The 23,508-nt window shown below is 40.8% G+C and overlaps 2 protein-coding genes across 3 annotated transcripts in view; one reads left to right on the top strand and one right to left on the bottom strand.

The window, feature by feature from the left end:
* LOC131995026 (uncharacterized) overlaps positions 1-23,508 on the top strand; it is a 162,173-nt gene that overhangs the window by 119,712 nt on the left and 18,953 nt on the right. The window lies entirely within an intron of this gene.
* Positions 1,086-6,851, bottom strand: LOC106083641 (enhancer of split M1 protein). The gene is made up of 3 exons (XM_059362584.1): positions 6,527-6,851; positions 6,197-6,415; positions 1,086-1,208 (listed from the first exon to the last, which is right to left on the bottom strand). Exons 1-3 carry the CDS (start codon positions 6,729-6,731, stop codon positions 1,174-1,176), a joined length of 459 nt encoding a protein of 152 aa, XP_059218567.1. The 5' UTR covers positions 6,732-6,851; the 3' UTR covers positions 1,086-1,173.

Raw genomic sequence — 23,508 nt, 5'->3', positions numbered from 1 at the left:
ATCATCCGATTTGGCTGAAATTTTGCATGAGGTGTTTTGTTATGGCTTCCAATAACTGTGCTAAGTATGGCGAAAATCGGTGCATAATCTGATATAGCTGCCATATAAACCGATCTAGGATCTTGACTTCTTGAGCCAATAGAACACGCAATTCTCATCCGATTAGGCTGAAATTTTTCATGAGGTGTTTTGTTATGACCTCCCATAACTGTGCTAAGTATGGCGCAAATCGGTACATAACCTTATATAGCTGTCATATAAAACGATCTAGGATCTTGACTTCTTGAGCCAATAGATCGCGCAATACTCAACCGATTTGGCTGAAATTTTTCATGAGGTGTTTTGTTATGACTTCCCATAACTGTGCTAAGTATGGCGAAAATCGGTTTATATCCTGATATAGCTGCCATATAAACCGATCTGGGATCTTGACATCTTGAGCCTCTAGAGGGCGCAATTATCATCCGATTTCGCACAAATTTTGAACAACGGCTTCTCTCATGACCTTCAACATACGTATCCAATATGGTCTAAATCGATCAATAGCTTCATACAGCTCCCATGTAAACCGATCTTCCGATTTTGCTTCTTGAGCCCCTACAAGGCGCAATTCTTATCTGAATGAACTGAAATATTACACAATGACTTCTGCAATGTTCAGCATTCAATTCGTTTATGGTTCGAATTGGACTATAACTTGATATAGCTCCAATAGCATAACAGTTCTTATTCATTATTCTTGGTTTGCCTAAAAAGAGATACCGCGCAAAGAACTCGACAAATGCGATCCATGGTGGAGGGTATGATAAGATTCAGCCCGGTCGAACTTAGCACGCTCTTATTTGTTCTAATATAGAAAACCGGTTTATTGGAAAGCTCACACCCAAGAATTTTTAAAAATTTTGAATTTTTATAGGAAATTTTGGTGAAAATTAGCTTGCCAAAGTTAAAAAGTTTTTTTTCGTCAACTTTATGCCAATGAAAAATGCATTGAGATACTTCTTCCCAACTCAAGTTGGAGTTTTTCTAAGACAGCTCTATTTTAGAGCGTTAATGGATTAAGGTAAAAAAAAACAAGACAGTAGTTATTGCATTTCTAAGTATGTATATTTTTTATTTCTATATATGTTTAGTTGCCGTATCTACGTTGATTGAAAATTTAGCATGTAGTACTTAGCATGTTCCGTCTTGGAGCACCTTGAAGTTGTCTGGAAAGGAATATAAGAAAAAAAGTAAGATATAGATTACCAAATCTAGCCAATTAAATGGTGTATCTTAATCTAATAACGCTTGACTCCGGATTTCTTTGAATGATTAAAAAAAAAAACATTCCTGCCGCGGTTTGCCTCGCTACATCTTAAAATGGCCTTTCTGAAAACAAATATTTGTTTCTTAAATGTTGAAGACTTTTCGAATCCTCACTGTTTGTTTTGTTAAGAGTACTACATCGAATAAAATTTGTTTTCAGAAACGAAGGTCCCTTTCTAAATCAATTTTATACTCAACTAGCATACCTACGGTCCGCTTCGCTGCGCCCTTCAAAGATCCCGATTGGAAGGAATTAGCAAAATGTACTTTGAAAAATCTTATTGTGGCCCACTGCCTGCTGCCTACACTCATAAAAAGTTTGTTAAAAATATGGAACACTGGCTGCTGATATTGTAGCAGCAGTTCTGCTATTACAGCATTAGTTTGCAAATTTACAGCAGCAGGTGTACTGCTGAAAAGTCTGTTGTATGCTGATAATGACTGCTGTTTAATTATGAAGGGGATGTTAAAAAAAAATAGAACACATATGTAAATGTGTGTCTCAGTGGATGTTTATAATCACCACCGAATGAATACTCCCCATAATCTTTTTCCTTTAAATTTAGAAACAAATAGTCATGCCAGTCATGTTCCAGACACATTTCGAAATGTATACCAATGGATGGATCAGGTAGCTTCTTTACAGTAATATTCCACAAATTAATATCATCGCTTCCAACATAATTTCTAAAAAATGCCTAAAGTAATCAAAACAAGTAACAGGCAAACATAAAAAAACAAAACAATTTTTTTGCAGTAGATTTTTGTACAGCAGATTTTTATTTGCTGATTTAGCTGACCGAAATGTTTGCTTATACAGCTGAAACAGCAGTTATGTCAGCATTCCCATTTTCAGCAGACAAAAACTGCTGTTTTAGCAAACATTTTTGCTGTTTTGAATAACGAATTTAGTCGAGTATATGGCTGTAAGAAGTCATGGTAAAATACCACCTCCGGAATTCCGCCAAATCGTGTAAAAATTGCGCCCTCTAGTGGCTCAGAGTGCAAAATTTGGAGATCGGTTTATATGGCAGCTATATCAGGTTATGAACCGATTGAGACCATACTTTACACAGTTGTTGTCAGTCGTACCAAAACGACATATGCAAAATTTCATCCAAATTGGATAAGAATTGCGCCCTCTAGAAGCTTTAGAAGTTCAATACCAGCTCCCGAGTTTCCGCCAAATCGTGTAAAAATTGCGCCCTCTAGTGGCTTAGAGTGCAAAATTTGGAGATCGGTTTATATGGCGGCTATATCATGGTTATGGATTGATTTAGACCATACATGAAACAGTTGTTGGAAGTCATTCCTCAACGATATGTGCAATATTTCAGACAAATCGAATAGAAATTGCGCCCTCCAGAAGCTCAAGAAATCCAATCGGGAGATAGGTTTATAAGGCAGCTATATAAGGTTATGAACCGATTTGAACCACACTTCACACAGTGTTTGGAAGTGATACCAAAACACCTCGTGCAAAATTTCAGCCAAATCGGATAAGACTTGCGCCCTCTACATGCTCAAGAAGTCAAGACCCAAGAATGTTTTATATGGCAGATTTAACAAAACATGGACCGATATGAGCCATTTACAATCCCAACTGACTTACACTGATAGAAAGTTTGTTTCAAGCGCCTAGCTTTGCTTCTTCGAAAGTTAGCGTGCTTTCCACAGACAGACAGGCAGACAGACGGACAGAGGGACGGACATGGCTAGATCGACTTAAATTGTCATGGCGATCAGGACTTTATGGGGGTCTTAGACCAAAATTTCGATGTGTTACAAACTCAATGGCAATGTTAGTATATCCCCTACCTATGGTGGAGGGGAATTTTCCACAAATACTTCTTATTAGTGTAGGTCGGTTGGGATAGTAAATGGGCCATATCTGTCCATGTTTTGATATAGCTGCCAACCGCTCTTGGATCTTGACTTTTTGAGCCTCTAGAGGACGCAATTCTTATCCGATTTGGATGAAATTGGGCATGACGTGTTTCGCTATGACTCCAAACAACTGTGCTAAGTATCGTAGAAATCGGTATAAAACCTGATATAGCTGTCATATAACTTGATCTGGGGTCTTGACTTCTTGAGCCTCTAAAGGGAGCAATTCCTATCCGATTTGGTTGAAATTCGGCACAATGTGTTTTATTATGACTTTCCACAACTGTGCTAGCTATGGTTTAAATCGGTCCATAACCTGTGCTAACTATGGTTTAAATCGGTCCATAACCTGATATAGCTGTCGTATAAACCGATCTGGGATCTTGACTTCTTGAGCCTCTAGAGGGCGGAATTCTCGTCCGATTTGGCTGAAATTTTTTTACATAGGCTGAAATTTTTTTTATATGATCTGAATTGGTCTACAGCCTGATGCAGCTCCCATATAAACCGATATCCCTATTTTATTTCTTGAGCCCCTAAAGGGCGCAATTTTTATTCGAATTGGCTGAAATGAAACATTCAACGCATTTATGGTCCGAATCGAATCAAAACTTGTTATACCCACCACCGTAGGATAGGGGGTATATTCATTCGTCCGTCATCCGTTTGCAACACATCGAAATATCAATTTCCGACCCTACAAAGTATATATATTTCGGATCGTCGTAAAATTCTAAGACGATTTAACGATGTCCGTGTGTCTGTCGTTCCGTCTGTTGTAATCACTCTAGGGCCTTCAAAAATTGAGATATTAAGCTGAAATTTGGCATAGATACGTCTTTTTGATGCCCGCTGGTTAAGTTCTTGAACGGGCGAAATTGGACCATATTTAGATATAGCTGCTATATAGACCGATTTTCCGATAAAGGGTCTAATGTACATAAAAACTTTATTTTTCATCCGATTTTGCTGAAATTTGAAACAGTGTGTAGTTTAAGGCGTCCCGGCAATTGACCCAACTATGGTACAGATCGGACTATATTTAGATATAGCCGCCATATAGACCGATCTCCCGATAAAGGGTCTGAAGACCATAAAAGCTTTATTTTTTAACCGATTTCGATGAAATTTGGAATAGTGCGCAGTTTTAAGCCTCCCAACATCTGACCTAAATATGGTACAGATCGGACTATATTTAGATATAGCTGTTATATAGACCGATCTGCCGATAAAGGGTCTAATGCCCATAAATGCTTTATTTTTCATCATATTTTGCTGAAATTTGCAACAGTGAGTAGTTTAAGGCTTCCCGACAACTGACCCAACTATGGTTCAGATCGGACTATATTTAGATATAGCTGCCATATAGACCGATTTCCCGATAAAGGGTCTGAAGACCATAAAAGCTTTATTTTTTTATCCGATTTCGCTGAAATTTAAAACAGTTAGTTATTTTAAGCCTCCCGACATCTGACATAAATATGGATTAGATCGGCGTATATTTAGGTATAGCTACCATATAGACCGATCTCCCGATAAAGGGTCTGAAGCCCATTAAGGCTTTATTTATTACCCGATTTCGCTGAAATTTAAAACAATGGGTTATTTTAAGCCTCCCGACATCTGACCTAAATATGGTACATATCGGACTATATTGAGATATAGCTGCAATATAGACTGATCTGCCAATAAAGGATCTGAAGCCCATAAAAGCTGTATTTTTTAACCGATTTCGCTGAAATTTGCAACAGTGGGTTATTTTAAGCCTCCCGACAGCTGATCCAACTACGGTTCAGATCGGACTATATTTAGATATAGCTGCCATATAGACCGATCTGCCGACAAGGGGTCTGAAGCCAATAAAAGTTTTATTTATTAACCGATTTCGCTGAAATTTGAAACAGTGAGTTTTTCTGAGCCTCACGATATCCGGCCTTAATATGGCTCAGATCAGTTTATAATTAGATATGTCTGCCAAAAAGACCAATATTTTGTTATACAAAATTGAATGGTGACATATATATTGGACCACTCAATGTCCATGACGAATTTGGATGCTTAAGTTATCCAATTTTCACCGGATTGTGACGAAATGGGGTTTACATATATACCCGAGGTGGTGGGTATCCAAAGTACGGCCCGGCCGAACTTAATGCCTTTTTAATAGCTTTTGTTCAATTCTATCTCACTATTGAATGCTATACCTGTTTGAGAGTTTACTATACTGACCCAGTAATTTCACCCTAATTTGAAATGTCTCACTCTCCAGATCATAATCCTTTTATTGTCCCACAGTGGAATCGCCCTCATCTGGTCATTGTGTTTGTTACACCTCGTATTATCTTGACATTCTAAGTAGATTTAGCCATGTCCGTCCGTCCGTCTGTAGAATCAGGATAGCCGTCGAACCTGTAGAGCTAGCTGCACGAAATTTTCCACAGATACTTCTTATTGATGTAGGTCTTTGGGGATTGCATATGGGCCATATCGGTTAAAATTTGGATATATCTCCCATATGAAGTGGTCCTTCGACTTGACTTCTTGAGCTCCTAGAAGCTGCAATTATTAACCGATTAAGCTGTAATTTTGCTCATAGTGTTCTGTTACGACTTCCATCGGTCTATAACCTGATATAGGTTCCCATATAAACCTATCTCCCGATTTGACATCTTGAGCCCCTTAAAAGCCGCAGTTGATATCCGATTGAGCTTACATGCAAAATGTAGGGTTATGTTATGACTTTCAGGTATGGTTCAAATCGGTGTATCACCTGATATAGTCCTACATATACCGATCTCCTGATTTGACATCTCAAGCCACTGGAAGCCTCAATTTTTATCCGATAGGTCTGAAATTTTATACGTAGTGTTTTTTCTGATGGCCTCGCCAGGATTGGAACCGTTACGGTGGCCTCCCTAATACCTATATATGATAATATTTCTCCAAGTCTTCCCTTCGCTCCCTTTCCCTTTTTCAATTTCTTCCTTTTACTCATACTTACTCTCCTTGCCCAAGGCACAGTTGATATTCTCCATAAGACAAACATTGCTGGCCAAAGTGCGATATTTGCCATTAGAGATGCACACGGGTTGATAAATCATGGGGCAAGGCTTCAAGCATTGGGGAGTGGCTATATCCAAATTGTTCAATTTCACCAATAGTTCTTCCACATTTTCCACCAATTCAGTGCTGCACCAGTCCATCAGAGTGGCCACGTAAGCTGTGCGAAAAACAAAAAAAAAAAACGAACACAAAAAATAAAAATAACAAAGCCATACAGTTTTTGATATATGAAAACTAAAGCAATCTAATCTCTTAACAAACATCTTACGTTTCAATGAGGAGCGTTCCAAACGGCAATTGCTGCTCTTCAATTCACAGCTATTGCTGAACTCTTTGAAGATTTTGCCATCGGTAGCACAGACGGGAGCATACAAAGCAGGACAAATTTGTGGGCATTCAGTTTCGCCAGTGGCATTTAAAGTGCCAAACATGGCACACATTAAAGACAAAACGATAAATAGTTTGTTGGACATTTTGTTTATGTTTTTTAGAAAATATTTTGGGTCCTTTAAATTGTTTTTTTGTTGTTGTTTATATTCACAATTAGTTCGATGTGACAACTTGACTCGTTTAATTTGTGGCAACTACTGTTCTCCACTTTTATTTATACTCTTATAGGCAGCTAGCACCTATAAGAATTATGAATTTGTTGTTATCTTGTGCATGAGGTGTTATCAATTTGTTTTTCTATTGTATTATTTTTGTTCCTATTTTTTAATGATAAGCATGCTTATTGGGCCTCAGATAGTAGATACTCGGTCAAAACAATAACCACTGATTTACTTTGATTGCCTCTAAATTGGGTTGTCTCACTCACCACACAAACTGGAAAATAAAACTCTAACTATTACAACAATTTGTTTCTGGGAGATATACACCGTTATACTCAAACTTTACAGTAGTGGTCAAAATTTTGGGAATCATTGTTAAATATAACTGAAACTATCCTTACCCAAGGGAAAGTGTACTGAAACTACCCTTACCCAATGGGAAGGGTACTGAAAATATCCTTACTCAAGGGGACGGGTAGTGAAACTACCCTTACCCAAGGGGACGGGTGGTGAAACTACCCTTACCCAAGGGGAAGGGTACTGAAACTACCCTTACCCAAGGGAAAGGGCACTGAAACTACTCTTACCCAAGGAAAAGGGTACTGAAACTGCTCTTACCCAAGGAAAAGGGTTCTGAAACTACCCTTACCCAAGGGAAAGGGTACGGAAACTACTCTTACCCAAAGGAAAGGGTACGGAAACTGCCCTTACCCAAAGAAAAGGGTACAGAAAGTGCCCTTACGCAGGAGAAAGGCTACAGAAAGTACCCTTATCCAAGGGTACCTTTCCCAAGGTAAAGGGTACTGAAACTACACTTACCCAAACTACCCTTACCCAAGGAAAGGGTACTGAAACTGCCTTTACCCAAGGGAAAGGGTACTGAAACAGCCTTAACCCAAGGGATAGGGTAGTGAAACTACCCTTACCCAATGGAAAGGGTACTGAAACTGCCTTTACCCATGGGAAAGGGTATTGAACTACCCTTACCAAAGAAAAATGGTACTGAAACTACCCTTACCCAAGAAAAGGGTACTGAAACTGCCTTTACCCAAGGGAAAGGGTACTAAAACTGCCCTAACCCAAGGGAAAGGGTACTAAACTACCCTTACCCAAGGGAAAGGGTACTGAAACTACCCTTACCCAAGGGAAAGGGTACTGAAACTACCCTTACCCAAGGGAAAGGGTACTGAAACTACCCTTACCCAAGGGAAAGGGTACTGAAACTACCCTTACCCAAGGGAAAGGGTACTAAAACTACCCTTACCCAAGGGAAAGGGTACTAAAACTACCCTTACCCAAGGGAAAGGGTACTGAAACAACCCTTACCCAAGGGAAAGGTTACTGAAACTACCCTTACCCAAGATAAGGTTATTAAAACTTCCCGTATCCAAGGAAAAGGGAACAGAAACTACCCTGAAGCAAGGGAAAGTGTACTGAAACTATCCTAACTCAAGGGCAAGGGTACTGAAACTACCCTCATCCAAGGCAAAAGGCACCGAAACTACCCTTACCCAAGGAAAAGGGTATTGAAACTTCCCTTACCCAAGGGAAGGCTTACTGAAACAACCTTTACCCAAGGGAAAGGGTACTGAAACTATCCTGAACCAAGGGAAAGTGTACTAAAACTACCTTAAAGCAAGAGAAAGTGTACTGAAACTTCTCAAACCCAAGGGAAAGGGTACTGAAACTACCCTTACCCTAGGGAAAGGTTATTAAAACTACCCTTAACCCAAGGGAAAGGGTTTTGAAACTACCCTTACCCAAGGGAAAGATGCCTAACCCGTCCCCACCCAAGGGAAAGGGTACTGAAACTACCGTTATCCAAGGGAAATGGTACTGAAACTACCCTTACCCAAGGGAAAGGGTACTGAAACTACCCTTACCCAAGGGAAAGGGTACTGAAACTACACTTAACCATGGGAAAAGGTACTGAAACTATCCTTACCCAAGGGAAAGGGTATTGAAACTCCACTTACCCAAAGACAAGGGTATTGAAACTTCCCTTACCCTAGGGAAAATATACTGCAACTACCCTTACCCAAGGGAAAAGGTACCGTAACACCCTTACACAAGGGAAAGGGTACCGTAAGACCCTTACACAAGGGGAAGGGCACCGAAACTACCCTAATCCAAGGAGAAGGGTACTGAAACTACCCTAAGCCAAATGGAAGGGTACTGAAACTACCCTTTCCCAAGGTAAAGGGTACTGAAGCTACACTTACCCAAACAACCCTTACCCAAGAAAAGGGTACTGAAACTGCCTTTACCCAAGGGAAAGGGTACTAAAACTGCCCTAACCCAAGGGAAAGGGTACTGAAACTACCCTTACCCAAGGGAAAGGGTACTGAAACTACCCTTACCCAAGGGAAAGGGTACTGAAACTACCCTTACCCAAGGGAAAGGGTGCTAACACTACCCTTACCCAAGGGAAAGGGTACTAAAACTACACTTACTCATGGGAAAAGGTACTGAAACTATCCTTACCCAAGGAAAAGGGTATTGAAACTTACCTTATCCAAGGTAGGGCTTACTGAAACTACCCTTATCCAAAGGAAAGGGTATCGAAATTGCCCTGAGCCAAGGGGAAGGGGACTGAAACTACCCTTAGCCAAGGGAAATGGTACTGAGACTACCCTTATCTAAGGAAAAGGGTATTGAAACTACCCTTATCCAAGGGAAAGGGTACTGAATCTACCCTTACCTGACGGAAAGGGTTTGAAACTACTCTTACCCAAGGGAAAGGGTACTGAAACTACCCTTAACTATAGGAAAGGGTACTGAAACTTCTATAACCCAAGGGAAAGGGTACTGGCACACCCATTACCCAAGGGAAAGGCTACTGAAGCTACCCTTAACCAAGTGAAAGTGTACTAAAACTACCCTTAACCAAGAGAAAGTGTACTGAAACTACATTTACCCAAGGAAACGGGAACTAAAACTACCCTTACCCAAGGAAAAGGGTCTTAAAACTACTCTTTCCCAAGGTAAAGGGTACTGAAAATACCCTTCCCCAAGGAAAAGGGTACCAAAACTACGCTAACCCAAGGGAATGTGTACTGAAACTACCCTTACCCAAAGGAATAGGTACTGAAACTACCCTTACCCAAGGAAAGGGCACTGAAACTACCTTTTCCCAAGGTATAGGGTACTGAAACTGCACTTGCCCAAACTACCCTTATCCAAGGAAAGGGTACTGATACCGCCTTTACCCAAGGGAAAGGGTTTCCGAAACTACCCTGCCCAAGGTAAAGGGTTTCCGAAACTACCCTAATCCAAGGGAAAGGTTTCCGAAACTACCCTTACCCATGGGAAAGGGTATCAAAACTACCCTAACCCAAGTGAAAGGTTTCCGAAACTACCCTAGCCCAAGGGAAAGGGTACTGAAACTACCCTTACCCAAGCGAAAAGCTACTGAAACTACCCTTACCCAAGGGGAAAGGCTACTGAAACTACCCTTACCCAAAGAAAAGTGTACTGAAACTACCCTTTCCCAAGGTAAATGGTCCTAAAACTACTCTTTACCAAGGTAAAGGGTACTGAAAATACCCTTCCCCAAGCAAAAGGGTACCGAAACTGCGCTAACCCAAGGGAAAGGATTTTGAAACTACCCTTACCCAAAGGGAAGGGTACTGAAACCGCCCTTACCTAAGGGAAGGGTATTGAAACTGCCCTTACCTAAGGGAAAGGGTACTGAAACTACCCTTACCCAAGGGAAAGGGTACCGAAACTACCCTTACCCAAGGGAAAGGTTACTGAAACTGCCCTTACCCAAGATAAGGTTATTAAAACTTCCCGTATCCAAGGAAAAGGGGACAGAAACTACCCTGAAGCAAGGGAAAGTGTACTGAAACTATCCTAACTCAAGGGCAAGGGTACTGAAACTACCCTCACCCAAGGCAAAAGGCACCGAAACTACCCTTACCCAAGGAAAAGGGTATTGAAACTTCCCTTACCCAAGGGAAGGCTTACTGAAACAACCTTTACCCAAGGGAAAGGGTACTGAAACTATCCTGAACCAAGGGAAAGTGTACTAAAACTACCTTAAAGCAAGAGAAAGTGTACTGAAACTTCTCAAACCCAAGGGAAAGGGTACTGAAACTACCCTTACCCTAGGGAAAGGTTATTAAAACTACCCTTAACCCAAGGGAAAGGGTTTTGAAACTACCCTTACCCAAGGGAAAGATGCCTAACCCGTCCCCACCCAAGGGAAAGGGTACTGAAACTACCGTTATCCAAGGGAAATGGTACTGAAACTACCCTTACCCAAGGGAAAGGGTACTGAAATTGCCCTAACCCAAGGGAAAGGGTACTGAAACTACTCTTACCCAAGGGAAAGGGTACTGAAACTACCCTTGCCCAAGGGAAAGGGTACTGAAACTACCCTTGCCCAAGGGAAAGGGTACTGAAACTACCCTTACCCAAGGGAAAGGATACTGAAACTACCCTTACCCAAGGGAAAAGGTACTGAAACTACCCTTACCCAAGGGAAAGGGTACTGAAACTGCCCTAACCCATAGGAAAGGGTACTGAAACTACCCTTACCCAAAGAAAAGGGTACTGAAGTTACCCTTAACCAAGTGAAAATGTACTAAAACTACCCTAAACCAGGAGAAAGTGTATTGAAACTCCCCTTACTCAAGGGAAAGGGTACTGAAATTACCCTTACCCATAGGAAAGGGTAGTGAAATTACCCTTAACCAAGGGAAAGGGTTTTAAAATTCCCTTACCCAAGGGAAAGGGTATTGAAACTTACCTTACGCAAGGGAAAGGCTACTGAAACTGCCCTAACTAAAGGCAAAGGGTACTGAAACTACCCTTACCCAAGGGGAAATGTGCTGAAAACACCCTTATCCAGGGGAAATGGTACTAAAACCATCATTACTCAATGAAAAGGGTTATAAACTACCCTTACCCTAGAGAAAGGGTACTGAAACTACCCTCACACGGGGGAAAGGGTGCTCAAACCACCCCTAACCAGCGAAAAAGGTGCTAAAACCAGCCTAACCCAGGGGAAAGGGTGCTGAAACCACCCTTACCAAGGGGAAAGGGTACTAAAACCACCCTTAACCAAGGGGAAAGGTGCTGAAACCACCCTTACCAAGGGGAAAGGGTACTGAACCACCCTTAACTAAGGGAAAAAGGGTGCTTAACACCCTAACATGGGAAAGGGTGCTGAAACTGCTAAAAAACAAATGCCGCACAAACATCAAAGGTTCCCGATGCATGCCTATTTTTTTTGGACTTTACGGGTCCATCAAAGCAAGCTGTAACTGGATGCCCAATTCCTTTTTGACAACATTAGACCATTTATTGCTACATGAACGATAACAAACAGTGGCCTTGAAAATATGAAAAAGTTCATATCCCAGTTCTGGCATTCTGACTCATAATCATTTTAATTAGGTAATGGTGATGCGATGTAAGATCTTTGTTTACATTTGGTGCGTTGTGCCAGTTCCCTCATCAAATCACAAGATGATTGATTCGATAGTAGATTTGATAGATAAGGTCGGTCTGCAGGTGCCATAGTTTGTTGACAACACACTTCAGCTAGATATGATTGCTTTTCTATTCACAACAAAACGTTGCAACAAAGTTCCCAAAAAAAATTTTAATTTACTTAACACTTCACAAGGGATGAGGTTTATATTTTAACAAGATGGGCGGGCATGATGGAACCCATAACCAGCAATCCAAAAGGGGCCAAGTGAAATCAAAAATCCGTTAAAATCATCAAAAACAACAACAACAACAGCAGCAAGTAGGCAAGGCAAACAACATCATCCAAGAACCACTAAATGGCTAGAGAGTCACAGTTTCAGCATGTGTCGTCCCACCGAAAACCTTAAACCTGTACGCTTGCAGAATATTAAAGAGATCAAAGTATTTCAACTCCTCCACGCCAAGCATTATTGGGTGTGTCATCCCAATGGGGCTCTTTAGTGCAATAGCGTTCCAAAGACAACGACAACGACGACATACTTCGTAGAGTGTGGGAAAGTAAGAACCTGAAAAAATATAACCCATGGCAAGGCCATAAATTCCTTTGTGTGACACTAGCTATCGATCCATCGCTGATGTGGGACTTACTCTACTGCGTAGCCATGTGTAAACAGTGTATGTATGTTTATTGGCTTCTTGCTAGCAGTTAGTATGTCTACAATGTTTGTAGTTTTTGTTGTTTTTGTTGTTTTCTTTTGTTTTGAAGCATGAGAAGTAGTAAAAAGAAATGACTTCTTAAATTGCCACTTCAATCCTCAGGCCACAAACAACTTCTGCCAATCACTCAGTCAGCGAGTTAGCTACCCTAGCACAAGTCATGTGGCATTCATTGCATATGTATGTGTAGTTGGGCTGATTGCGCTTCTGCGCACTCACTTGATATGCCTGCCACATCGACGAAGGCCGTCGTCGTAACACCACTCATTCATGCATGTGCAAGTACTTCGCCTTCAAATAAGAATAACTAAATTTGTTTATTTTTGTAACCAATTGGAACGTGTGTTCTTTCTTTTAAGGCACATGGCAATGAGGGTGGTTTGGTAAGTGTGAGGAAATACATCAAAAATTGCTGGAGGTATTTAACTGGCATATTTTAACGTGGCCACCGTAGCGCCGTGGTTAGCATGTCCGCCTATGACGCCGAACGCCTAGTTTCGATGCCTGGCGAGACCATCAGAAAAAAATTTTCAGCGGTTGTTTTCCCCTCCTAATGCTGGTGACATTTCTGAGGTACTATGCCATTTCTCCCCAAAAGAGGTGTCGCATTGCGGCACGCCGTTCGGACTCGGCTATAAAAAGGTGGCCTCTTATCATTGAGCTTAAACTCGAATCGGACAGCACTAGGTGATATGTGAGAAGTTTACCCCTGTTTACCCTGTTCATGGGCAAAATTTGCATATTAACGTGATTTTTCGAACATATACCAGCTCGAGATCACATTCAATGCTTTTTATGCAAAGAAAGCATAGCGAAGAACTTTTCAAAGTTAGGCAAGCAAGTGTGCTGTTTTCAAAACACTTTGACTGGCATGGTGGATCGTGATTTCTGATATGCCATCTATCTTCATCATCACCTATGTCAAGTTTGTTAAAGTGCTCTACATACACAACGACTATAGAGTGCGCTGAAGAGCATGCTTTTGTTCTCAAAAAGGGGTCAATATGAAGTTGATAGATTTCTTCTCTCCAGTGACTTATAGTGAAATTAGATGTATAATCTTTTTTTTCTTTGATGCTACGCTCCTTAACTTAAGTACTGTGGTAGATTTTGGCTAAATTGGAAAACGTTGAAAATAAGCTCTAAACAAGTAAGAGCTTGCTAAGTTCGGCCGGGCCGAATCTTTTATACTCTCCACCATGGATGGCATTTTTCGAGTTCTTTGCGTGGTATCTCTTTTTAGGCAAACAAGGAATAATGAAGAAAAACTGTTATACTATTGGAGCTATATCAAGTTATAGACCGATTCGAACCATACATGCATTGAAATTTATATGGGTGTTGTATCAAGCTATTGATCGATTCAGACCATATTAGACACATATGTTCAAGGTCATGATAGAAGCCGTTGTACAAAATTTCTGCCAAATCGGATGAGAATTGCGCCCTCTAGAGGCTCAAGAACTCAAAACCCCATATCGGTTTATATGACCGCTATATCAGGTTATGTTCCGATTTGCGCCATACTTAGCATAGTTATTGGAAGTCATAACAAAACAGCTCATGCAAAATTTCAGCCAAATCGGATGAGAATTGCGCGCTCTAGAGGCTCAAGAAGTCAAGATGCAAGATCGGTTTATATGACAGCTATACCAGATTATGAACCGATTTGAATCATACTTAGCATAGTTATTGGAAGTCATAACAAAACAGCTCATGTAAAATTTCAGCCAAATCGGATGAGAATTGCGCCCTCCAGCGGCTCAAGAAGTCAAGATCCAAGATCGGTTTATATGACCGCTATATCAGGTTATGTTCCGATTTGCGCCATACTTAGCATAGTTATTGGAAGTCATAACAAAACAGCTCATGCAAAATTTCAGCCTAATCGGGTGAGAATTGTGCCCTCTAGAGGCTCAAGAAGTCAAGACCCAAGATCGGTTTATATGACAGCTATATCAAAATTTGAACCGATTTAAACCATACTTAGCGCAGTTGTTGGAAGTGATACGAAAATACCAGGTCCAAAATTTCAGTCCAATGGGACGAAAATTGTGCCTTCTAGAGGCTCAAAAAGTCAAGACCCAAGATCGGTTTATATGGCAGCTATATAAAAACATGGACCGATTTGAACCATACTAAGCGCAATTGTTGGAAGTGACACCAAAACACTACGTGCAAAATTTCAGTCAAATCGGACCAGAATTGTGGCCTCTAGAGGCTTAAGAAGTCAGGACCCCATATCGGTTTATATGACAGCTATATCAAAATTTGAACCGATTTGAACCATACTAAGTGCAGTTGTTGGAAGTGATACGAAAATACCAGGTCCAAAATTTCAGTCCAATCGGACGAGAATTGCGCACCGTAGAGGCTTAAGAAGTCAAGACCCAAGATCGGTTTATAAGACAGTTATATAAAAACATGGACCGATTTGGACCAATTACAATCCCAACCGATCTATACTAATAAAAAGTATTTGTGCAAAATTTCAAGCGGCTGGCTATACTCCTTCGAAAATTAGCATGCTTTCGACAGACAGACGGACGTACAGACGGACGTGGCTAGATCGACTTAAAATGACATGACGATCAGGAATATATATACTTTATGGGTTCTCAGACGCATATTTCGAGGTATTACAAACAGAATGACGAAGTTAGTACACTCCCATCCTATGGTGGAGGGTATAGCAATGGCAACAGAAAATTTTCATACGAAAGACAAAATTTTATAAGCAATTTTCATACCCACCATCATGGATGGGGGGTATACTAATCTAGTCATTCCGTTTGTAACACCTCGAAATATTTGTCTAAGACCCCATAAAGTATATATATTCTTGATCGTCTCGAGGTCCTGAGTCGATCTAGCCATGACCGTCCGTCTGTCGAAATCACGACAGCGGTCGAACGCGTAAAGCTAGCCGCTTGAAATTTTGCACAGATACTTTATATTGATGTAGGTCATTGGGGATTACAAATGGGCCATATCGGTTCAGATTTAGATATAGGTCCCATATAAACCGATCTCCAGATTTGACTTCTTCTTACCTTAGAAGCTGTAATTTTTGTCAGATTCGGCTTAAATTTTGCCTGCGGTGTTCCGTTATGACCTTCAACAACTGTGCCAAGTACGGTTCAAATCGGTCAATAACCTGATATAGCTCCCATATAAACCTATCTCCCGATTTGACTTCTTGAGCCCTTAAAAGCCCCAATTCTTGTCCGAATTGGCTGAAATTTTGTCTGGAATGTTCTGTTATGACTTCCAACAACTTTGTCAAGTACGGTCCGAATCGGTCTATAACCTGATATAGCTCCCATATAAAACGACCTCCAGATTTGACTTCTTACGCCCTTACAAGCCCCAATTCTTGTCCGATTTGGCTGAAATTTTGCGTGTGGTGTTCCGTTACGACTTTCAACAACTGTGGCAAGTACGGTCAAAATCGGTCTATAACCTGATATAGCTCCCATATAAACCGATCCTCCGATTTGACTTCTTAAGCCCTTACAAGCCCCAATTTTTGTCTGATTTGGCTGAAATTTTGCATGCGCTGTTTCGTTACTACTTCCAACAACTCTGTCTATTACGGTCCACATTGGTCTAAAACCGGATATAGCTCCCATATAAGCCGATCTCCCGATTTGATTTCTTGAGCCCTTACAAGCCCCAATTTTTGTCAGTTTTGTCTGAAATTTTGGATGTAGAGTTCCGTTACGACTTCCAACAACTGTGCCAAATACGGTCCAAATCGATCTAAAACCGGATATAGCTCCCATTTAAGCCGATCTCCCGATTTGACTTCTTGAGCCCTTACAAGCCCCAATTTTTGTCTGATTTGGCTGAAATTTTGCGCGTGGTATTCCGTTACGACTTCCAACAACTTTGCCAAGTACGGTCCAAATCGGTTTAAAACCTCATATAGCTCCCATATAAACCGATTTCCCGATTTGACTTCTTGAGCCCTTACAAGCCGCAATTTTTGTCCGATTTGGCTGAAATTTTGGATGTAGTGTTCTTCTATGACTTCCAACAACTGTGCCAAGTACGGTCCGAATCGGTCTATAACCTGATATAGCTCCTAGTTAAACCGAACACCCGATTTGATTACTTGAGCCCTAACAAGCCGCAATTTTTGTCCGATTTGGCTGAAATTTTGCATGCGGTGTTCCGTTATGACTTCCAACAACTGTGCCAAGTAAGGAGCAAATCGGTCTAAAATTGATATAGCTTCCATATAAACCGATCTCCAGATTTGACTTCTTGAATCCTTACAAGCTGCATTTTTTGTCCGATTTGGCAGAAATTTTGCGTGTGGTGTTCCGTTACGATTTCGAACAACTGTGCCAAGTACGGTCCAAATCGGTCTATAACCTGATATAGCTCCCTTATAAACCGATCTCCCGATTTGACTTCTTGACCCCTTACAAGCCGCAATTTTTCTCCAAATTGGCTGAAATTGAGTGTTTTCTTTTGACAATATTGCCAAAATTGCGCATAACGCTTTCCGCGATGCCTACCACAATATCTTAGAAGTTTGGTCAAAATCGGTTTAAATTTAGACATCTAAAGCTCCCATATATGTTCGTCAGATTTTGGGTAATTTCCAATAATGTCGTCATTTGTCAATCGTATTTATTAGAGTTTAAAATATATGCTCGAAATTTGATACGGATTGTGTAATAACTCATCTGAAAACATACACCGAGGTCCATCAAAATTGGTTCGGTATAAGATATAGTTGCCAATTTTTATCTAAAGAGTAGGTGTAGGATACTAGAAGGTCAACACAGTCCGACTTTTGCGAAGATGGGACAATATCATGATATAGACTAGGGTCTAAGAGGATTTGGGGTCTAAGGCCTGAGAAGACCTATTTATTACTCGATTTCGCTGAACTTTAACTCTATGAGTTATCTTAGGATCTTTATCGGGTCTATTGGGTCTATAGGATCTTTATCGGGTCTATTGGGTCTAAGGCCCATAGAAGCCGAATTTATTACCCGAATTCGCTGAAATTTGATTCAATGAGTTGTCTTAGGATCTTCAACACCTCTATTGACTATGGTTTAGATCGGACAATATCTTGATACAGGCCCCACATAGGGCAATCTCTCGGTTTAGGGTCTACGGCCCATAGAACCTCATGTATTATCCGATTTTGCTGACTCATTAGTATATTCCCTATAGAATATGGTCCTTAATTAGATAATGTATTGATAATATATAGGCCCCTTATAGACCTATATTCCGAGTTATGAACTAAGGCCCATAGAAGCCGCATTTATTGCCCGATTTCGCTGAAATTTGACTCAATGAGTTGTTTTAGGACCTTCAACATCCGTACTGAATGTGGTCCAGATCGGACAGTACCTTAATATAGGCTCCATGTAGACCAATCTCCCACTTTTGGGTCTAAGTCACATTAGAACCGCACTTTATAACCGATTTCGCTAAAATTTGACTCAATGTGTTATTTTAGTACTTTCAACATCCTAATTGAGTATGGTCCAGATCGGACAATATCTTAATTTAACCCCCATTTAGACCAATCTCCCTATAACTAATGGCCACCCTGTTCCCTCGGCGATCGGTCATTTCGACCGGAACGAGTTTGCTCACCTACAGTCGCCACCTCCACTTGAAAATGTGGTTACAACAACAACAACAGTTTTGCCTTACTTTTGAAAGTTCTTTTCTACATTTTCCATACCTCCCTCGTTTTTCGACAAGATGTCTATGTGTTTGTTGTCTCCTCATGCTTCTTCTTTCTGTTTCTAATTGGTATTTTGGCAGGTTCTATTCCACCAATCCAATCTGAAGCCTCACCAACCTTCGTATCAGAAATTCCCCACTGTCTCTGGGACACAGCAAAGACTTGATGAGTGACTATTTTTGGGTTGTAGGTAAGTAGGGAGTTAAGAAATTTGATGGCGCCTCCTGCATATTAATTTGTGCGTAATTTAACATGCGACATTCTCTCGAAATTGAAAGATCTCCACTGATGACAGTGCAATGCGGCAATTTAATAATAATGAAAGAAATAATTTATTTGTTTTTTTTTATGTTGTTGTTGTTATCAACTTTTCATTATTGCTGTTGTTGCTGTGTGACACTCTGTGGGACGAGTAGAAAATTATCTCTGCTCGTAAATCTTTTTTGTTGTGTTTCATGTACAGGAAGGCAGGAGGGCATGCGTCAATAGAAGTGCGAGTTGGAATGTTAGCTCAAGTGACCGCTAACTGTGTTTAATTCATATTTTCGTTTATGACCAACTCTCGTGTTCAAGTTTAATGCGGTGCCTTTGCGTGTGTGTCAAAAGGTGGAGGCGCAGGCGCAGGCGCATGCGTAGATGCCACTTTATTGAATTGCATTTTCCCCATTTAATAATCAATAATCACCACTTGTTTTGTGCCTTGTGTCAAGACTTTATCGTTTTTCATTTATGTGCTAAGAATAAATTTCCAAAAAAAATTTATGATTGATCATTTAATAACTTTGACCGGGGTTTAACAGACAATGATTATTGCATTAATGGCCGTCTTAACAGAAGCGTTAAGTTAATTTACATGTGTGAATATAAATATTGGCATATAAATTTGACATGTTATTGATTTTATTTGATTTATAACCTAGGTAGGTGTTAGGCGAAATCATTGACCCATAAAGAGTTGTATAGCAGTAAAACTGATGATTTTCTAGCTTTTAGGTGGGGTAGCGTGATTTTCAATACACATTCATCTCTCATCTTCAGGTCTATCACTTTTTCCAGTGTTTCTTTCTAGTATTGTGGTTTATATTGTGTTTCCCAAAAAGTAATTGCGGATTTTTTAAAAGAAAGTTTAATAAAACTTAGAATGAACTTTAATCAAATATACTTTTTTACACTTTTTTTCTAAAGCAAGCTAAAAGTAACAGCTGATAACTGACAGAAGAAAGAATGCAATTACAGAGTCACAAGCCGTTGAAAAAATTTGTCAACGCCGACTATATGAAAAATCCGCAATTACTTTTTGGGCAAACCAATATTTCCCGCCTTGGGAATAAGCCCCTACCATGTCGTTGATATGCAGAACAGGCTCGCCCTGAAAATTTGCTCCAGCCATGGCAGAGTGAACCCATAGTAACAACGCTGGGAAGATCCTTCCCGATCCGGCATAACAAAACTGCTGAAAAGTGCGATTTGCCCAGACTATCTTCTTTTCGTCAACGAAGTTAACGATAAAATCTTCAGACGCTGTGGCTATTACGATGTCCGATCATCAGCCTCTTCCCGACTGCTGGGCAGAGTGTCTCCATCAGTAGTTCTACTTGGTTGGTCTCGGTGTGAGTTCCATCTTCTCTCCTCAGAGAGCTGGGCGTGCTAGAATCCTTTGAGAGCACGTTGCGCAATCCAAGAGCCTCCCAGCTCCCCTAAATTCTCTGAAGAATTTCGCCCTCTCTTCTCATATTTTTCTGGAATTTGCCCCGGGCCTTACGATATTCGTCCCATCCCTCTTTTCCCTCTCTCTCTCTCTCTCTCTTTTCGCCTTGGTAAAGAGCCTCCTGCTTTCCATCTTGAATACCACACTATCTTCTGTTCGTCAACGAAGTCACCGACAAGATATGCAGCCGATCATCGTGCTCTTCCCGGCTGCTTGGAAAAAGTGTCTTTACCAGTAGTTCCGTCTGGTTACTCTTGGTGTGAGTTCCATCTTCTCTCCTCAGAGAGCTGGGCGTGCTAGAAGCCTTTGAGAGCACGTTGCGCAATCCAAGAGCCTCTCCAGCGCCCCCAAATTCTCTGAAGAATTTTGCCCTCTCTTCCCATATTTTTCTGGAATTTGCCCCGGGCTTTACGATATTCGTCCCATCCCTCTTCTCTCTCTTTCTCTCTCTCTCTTCGCCTTGCTAAGGAGCCTCCTGCTTTCCATCTTGAATACCTTCAGTTCCTGTATTCACTACGCTTGGTTCGTCTTAGGCGGCGGGACCCATGTCTGTTGAAAGGCCTCATATAGGCTTTCCGTAACAAAATTCACCGCAGACTCCAGTTCCCTGGAGGACCTAAATCGGATACCGTGGTGTTCCGTTGTAACTTCCAACAACTCTGTCAAGAACGGTCCGAATCGTTCTATAGCCTGATATAGCTCCCATATAAATCGATCTCCCGATTTGACTTTTTGAGCCTTTATAAGCCGCAATCGTTGTCCGATTTGGCTGAAATTTTGCATGCAGTGTTTCGTTACGGCTCCCAACAACTCTGCCAAGAACGGTCCGAATCGGTCTATAGCCTGATATCGCTCCCATACAAACTGATCTCCAGATTTGACTTCTTGAGCCTTTACAAGCCGCAGTTTTTGTCCAATTTGGCTGAAACTTTGCACAAAGTGTTCTCTTATGACTTCAAACAACTTTGGCAAATACGCCCTAAATCGGTCAAGAACATGATATAGCTCGCATATAAACCGATCTCCCGATTTGACTTCTTGAGCCCTTACAAGCCGCAATTTTTGTACGATTTGGCTAACATTTTTATACCCTCCACCATGGGGGGTATACTAATTTCGTCATTCTGTTTGTAACTACTCGAGATATTCGTCTGAGACCCCATAAAGTATATATATTCTGGATCGTCGCGAAATTTTATGTCGATCTAGCCATGTCCGTCCGTCCGTCTGTCTGTCGAAAGCACGCTAACTTCAGAAGGAGTAGAGCTAGCCGCTTGAAATTTTGCACAAATACTTCTTATTAGTGTAGGTCGGTTGGTATGGTAAATGGGCCATATCGGTCCATGTTTTGATATAGCTGCCATATAAACCGATCTTGGGTCTTGACTTCTTGAGCCTCTAAAAGGCGCAATTCCCATCCGATTGGAATGAAATTTTGCACGACGTCTTTTGTTATGATATCCAACAATTGTGCCAAGTATGTTTCAAATCGGTCCATAACCTGATATAGCTGTCATATAAACCGATAGTGGGTCTTGACTTCTTGAGCCCCTAGAGGGCGCAATTCTTATTCGATTTGAATGAAATTTTGCACAACGTGTTTTGTTATGATATCCAAAAATTGTGCCAAGTATGGTTCAAATCGGTTTATAATCTGGTATAACTGTCATATAAACCGATCTTGGATCTTGACTTCTTGAGCCCCTAGAGGGCGCAATTCTTATTCGATTTGAATGAAATTTTGCACGACGTGTTTTGTTATGATATCCAACAACTGTGCCAAGTATGGTTCAAATCGGTTCATAACCTGATATAGATGTCATATAAACCGATCTTGGGTCTTGACTTCTTGAATCTCTAGAGTGCGCAATTCTCATCCGATTGGAATGAAATTTTGCACAACGTGTTTTGTTATGATATCCAACAATTGTGCCAAGTATGGTTCAAATCGGTTCATAACCTGATATAGCTGCCATATAAACCGATCTTGGGTCTTGACTTCTTGAGCCCCTTGAGGGCGCAATTCTCTTCCGTTTTAACTGAAATTTTGCACGTAGTGTTTTGGTATTACTTTCAACAACTGTGCTAAGTATGATTTATATGATGAAATCGGTTCATAATCTGGTATAGCTGTCATATAAACCGATCTTGGATTTTGACTTCTTGAGCCAATTGAGCGTGCAATTCTCATCCGATTTGACTGAAATTTTGCATGAGGTGTTTTGTTATGGCTTCCAATAACTGTGCTAAGTATGGCGTAAATCGATATAGAACCTGATATAGCTGCCATATTAACCGATCTGAGATCCTGACTTCTTGAACCTCTAGAGGGCGCAATTCTCATCCGATTTGGCTGAAATTTTGTACAAGGGCTTCTCTCATGACCTTCAACATATGTGTCTAGTATGGTCTGAATCGATCAATAGCTTGATGCAGTTCCCATATAAACCCTGGGGGAGTCGACATTCTTCTTCAATTTGGCCCCGAACGGTATGGATTTGGATAAAGCTGCCATATAGACCGATCTCTCGATTTAAGGTCTTGGGCCCATAAAAGGCGCATTTATTGTCCGATTTTGCCAAAATTTGGGGCAGTGAGTTGTGTTAGGCCCTTCGATATCCTTCTTCAATTTGGTCCAGATCGGCCCAGATTTGGATATAGCTGCCATATAGACCGATCTCCAGATTTAAGGTTTTGGGAGCATTTATTATCCGATTTTGCCAACATTTGGGACAGTGACTTATGTTAGGCTTTTCGACATCCCTGTCGCATATGGTTCAGATCGGTCCATGTTTGGATGTGGCTACTTAAAAGACCAATATTTTGTGCTACAAATTGAACTATGACTTGGCCAAGTTCGAAACGGACAGTGGTCTAATAACTGTCCGTTTCGAATTTGGGCCAAATCGGACCATATTTCGATAAAGGTGCTATGGGGGCATAAACTATGCATTTTTCACCGGATTATAACGAAAGTTGGTTTACATGTATTCCCGGGCTGGTGGATATTCAAAGTTCTGCCCGGCCGAGCTTAACGCCGTTTTACTTGTTTTCTATTGCGCTTGTGAATCCATTTGAATCTAAATAAGATTTCAAGACCAAAAAAGAAA

The sequence above is a fragment of the Stomoxys calcitrans genome, chromosome 2 (assembly GCF_963082655.1).
Source record: "Stomoxys calcitrans chromosome 2, idStoCalc2.1, whole genome shotgun sequence".
In the NCBI taxonomy this organism is placed as follows: domain Eukaryota; kingdom Metazoa; phylum Arthropoda; class Insecta; order Diptera; family Muscidae; genus Stomoxys; species Stomoxys calcitrans.
The sequence above is the reverse complement of the archived record's forward strand: the minus strand, read 5'-3'. Positions and strand labels throughout refer to the sequence as shown.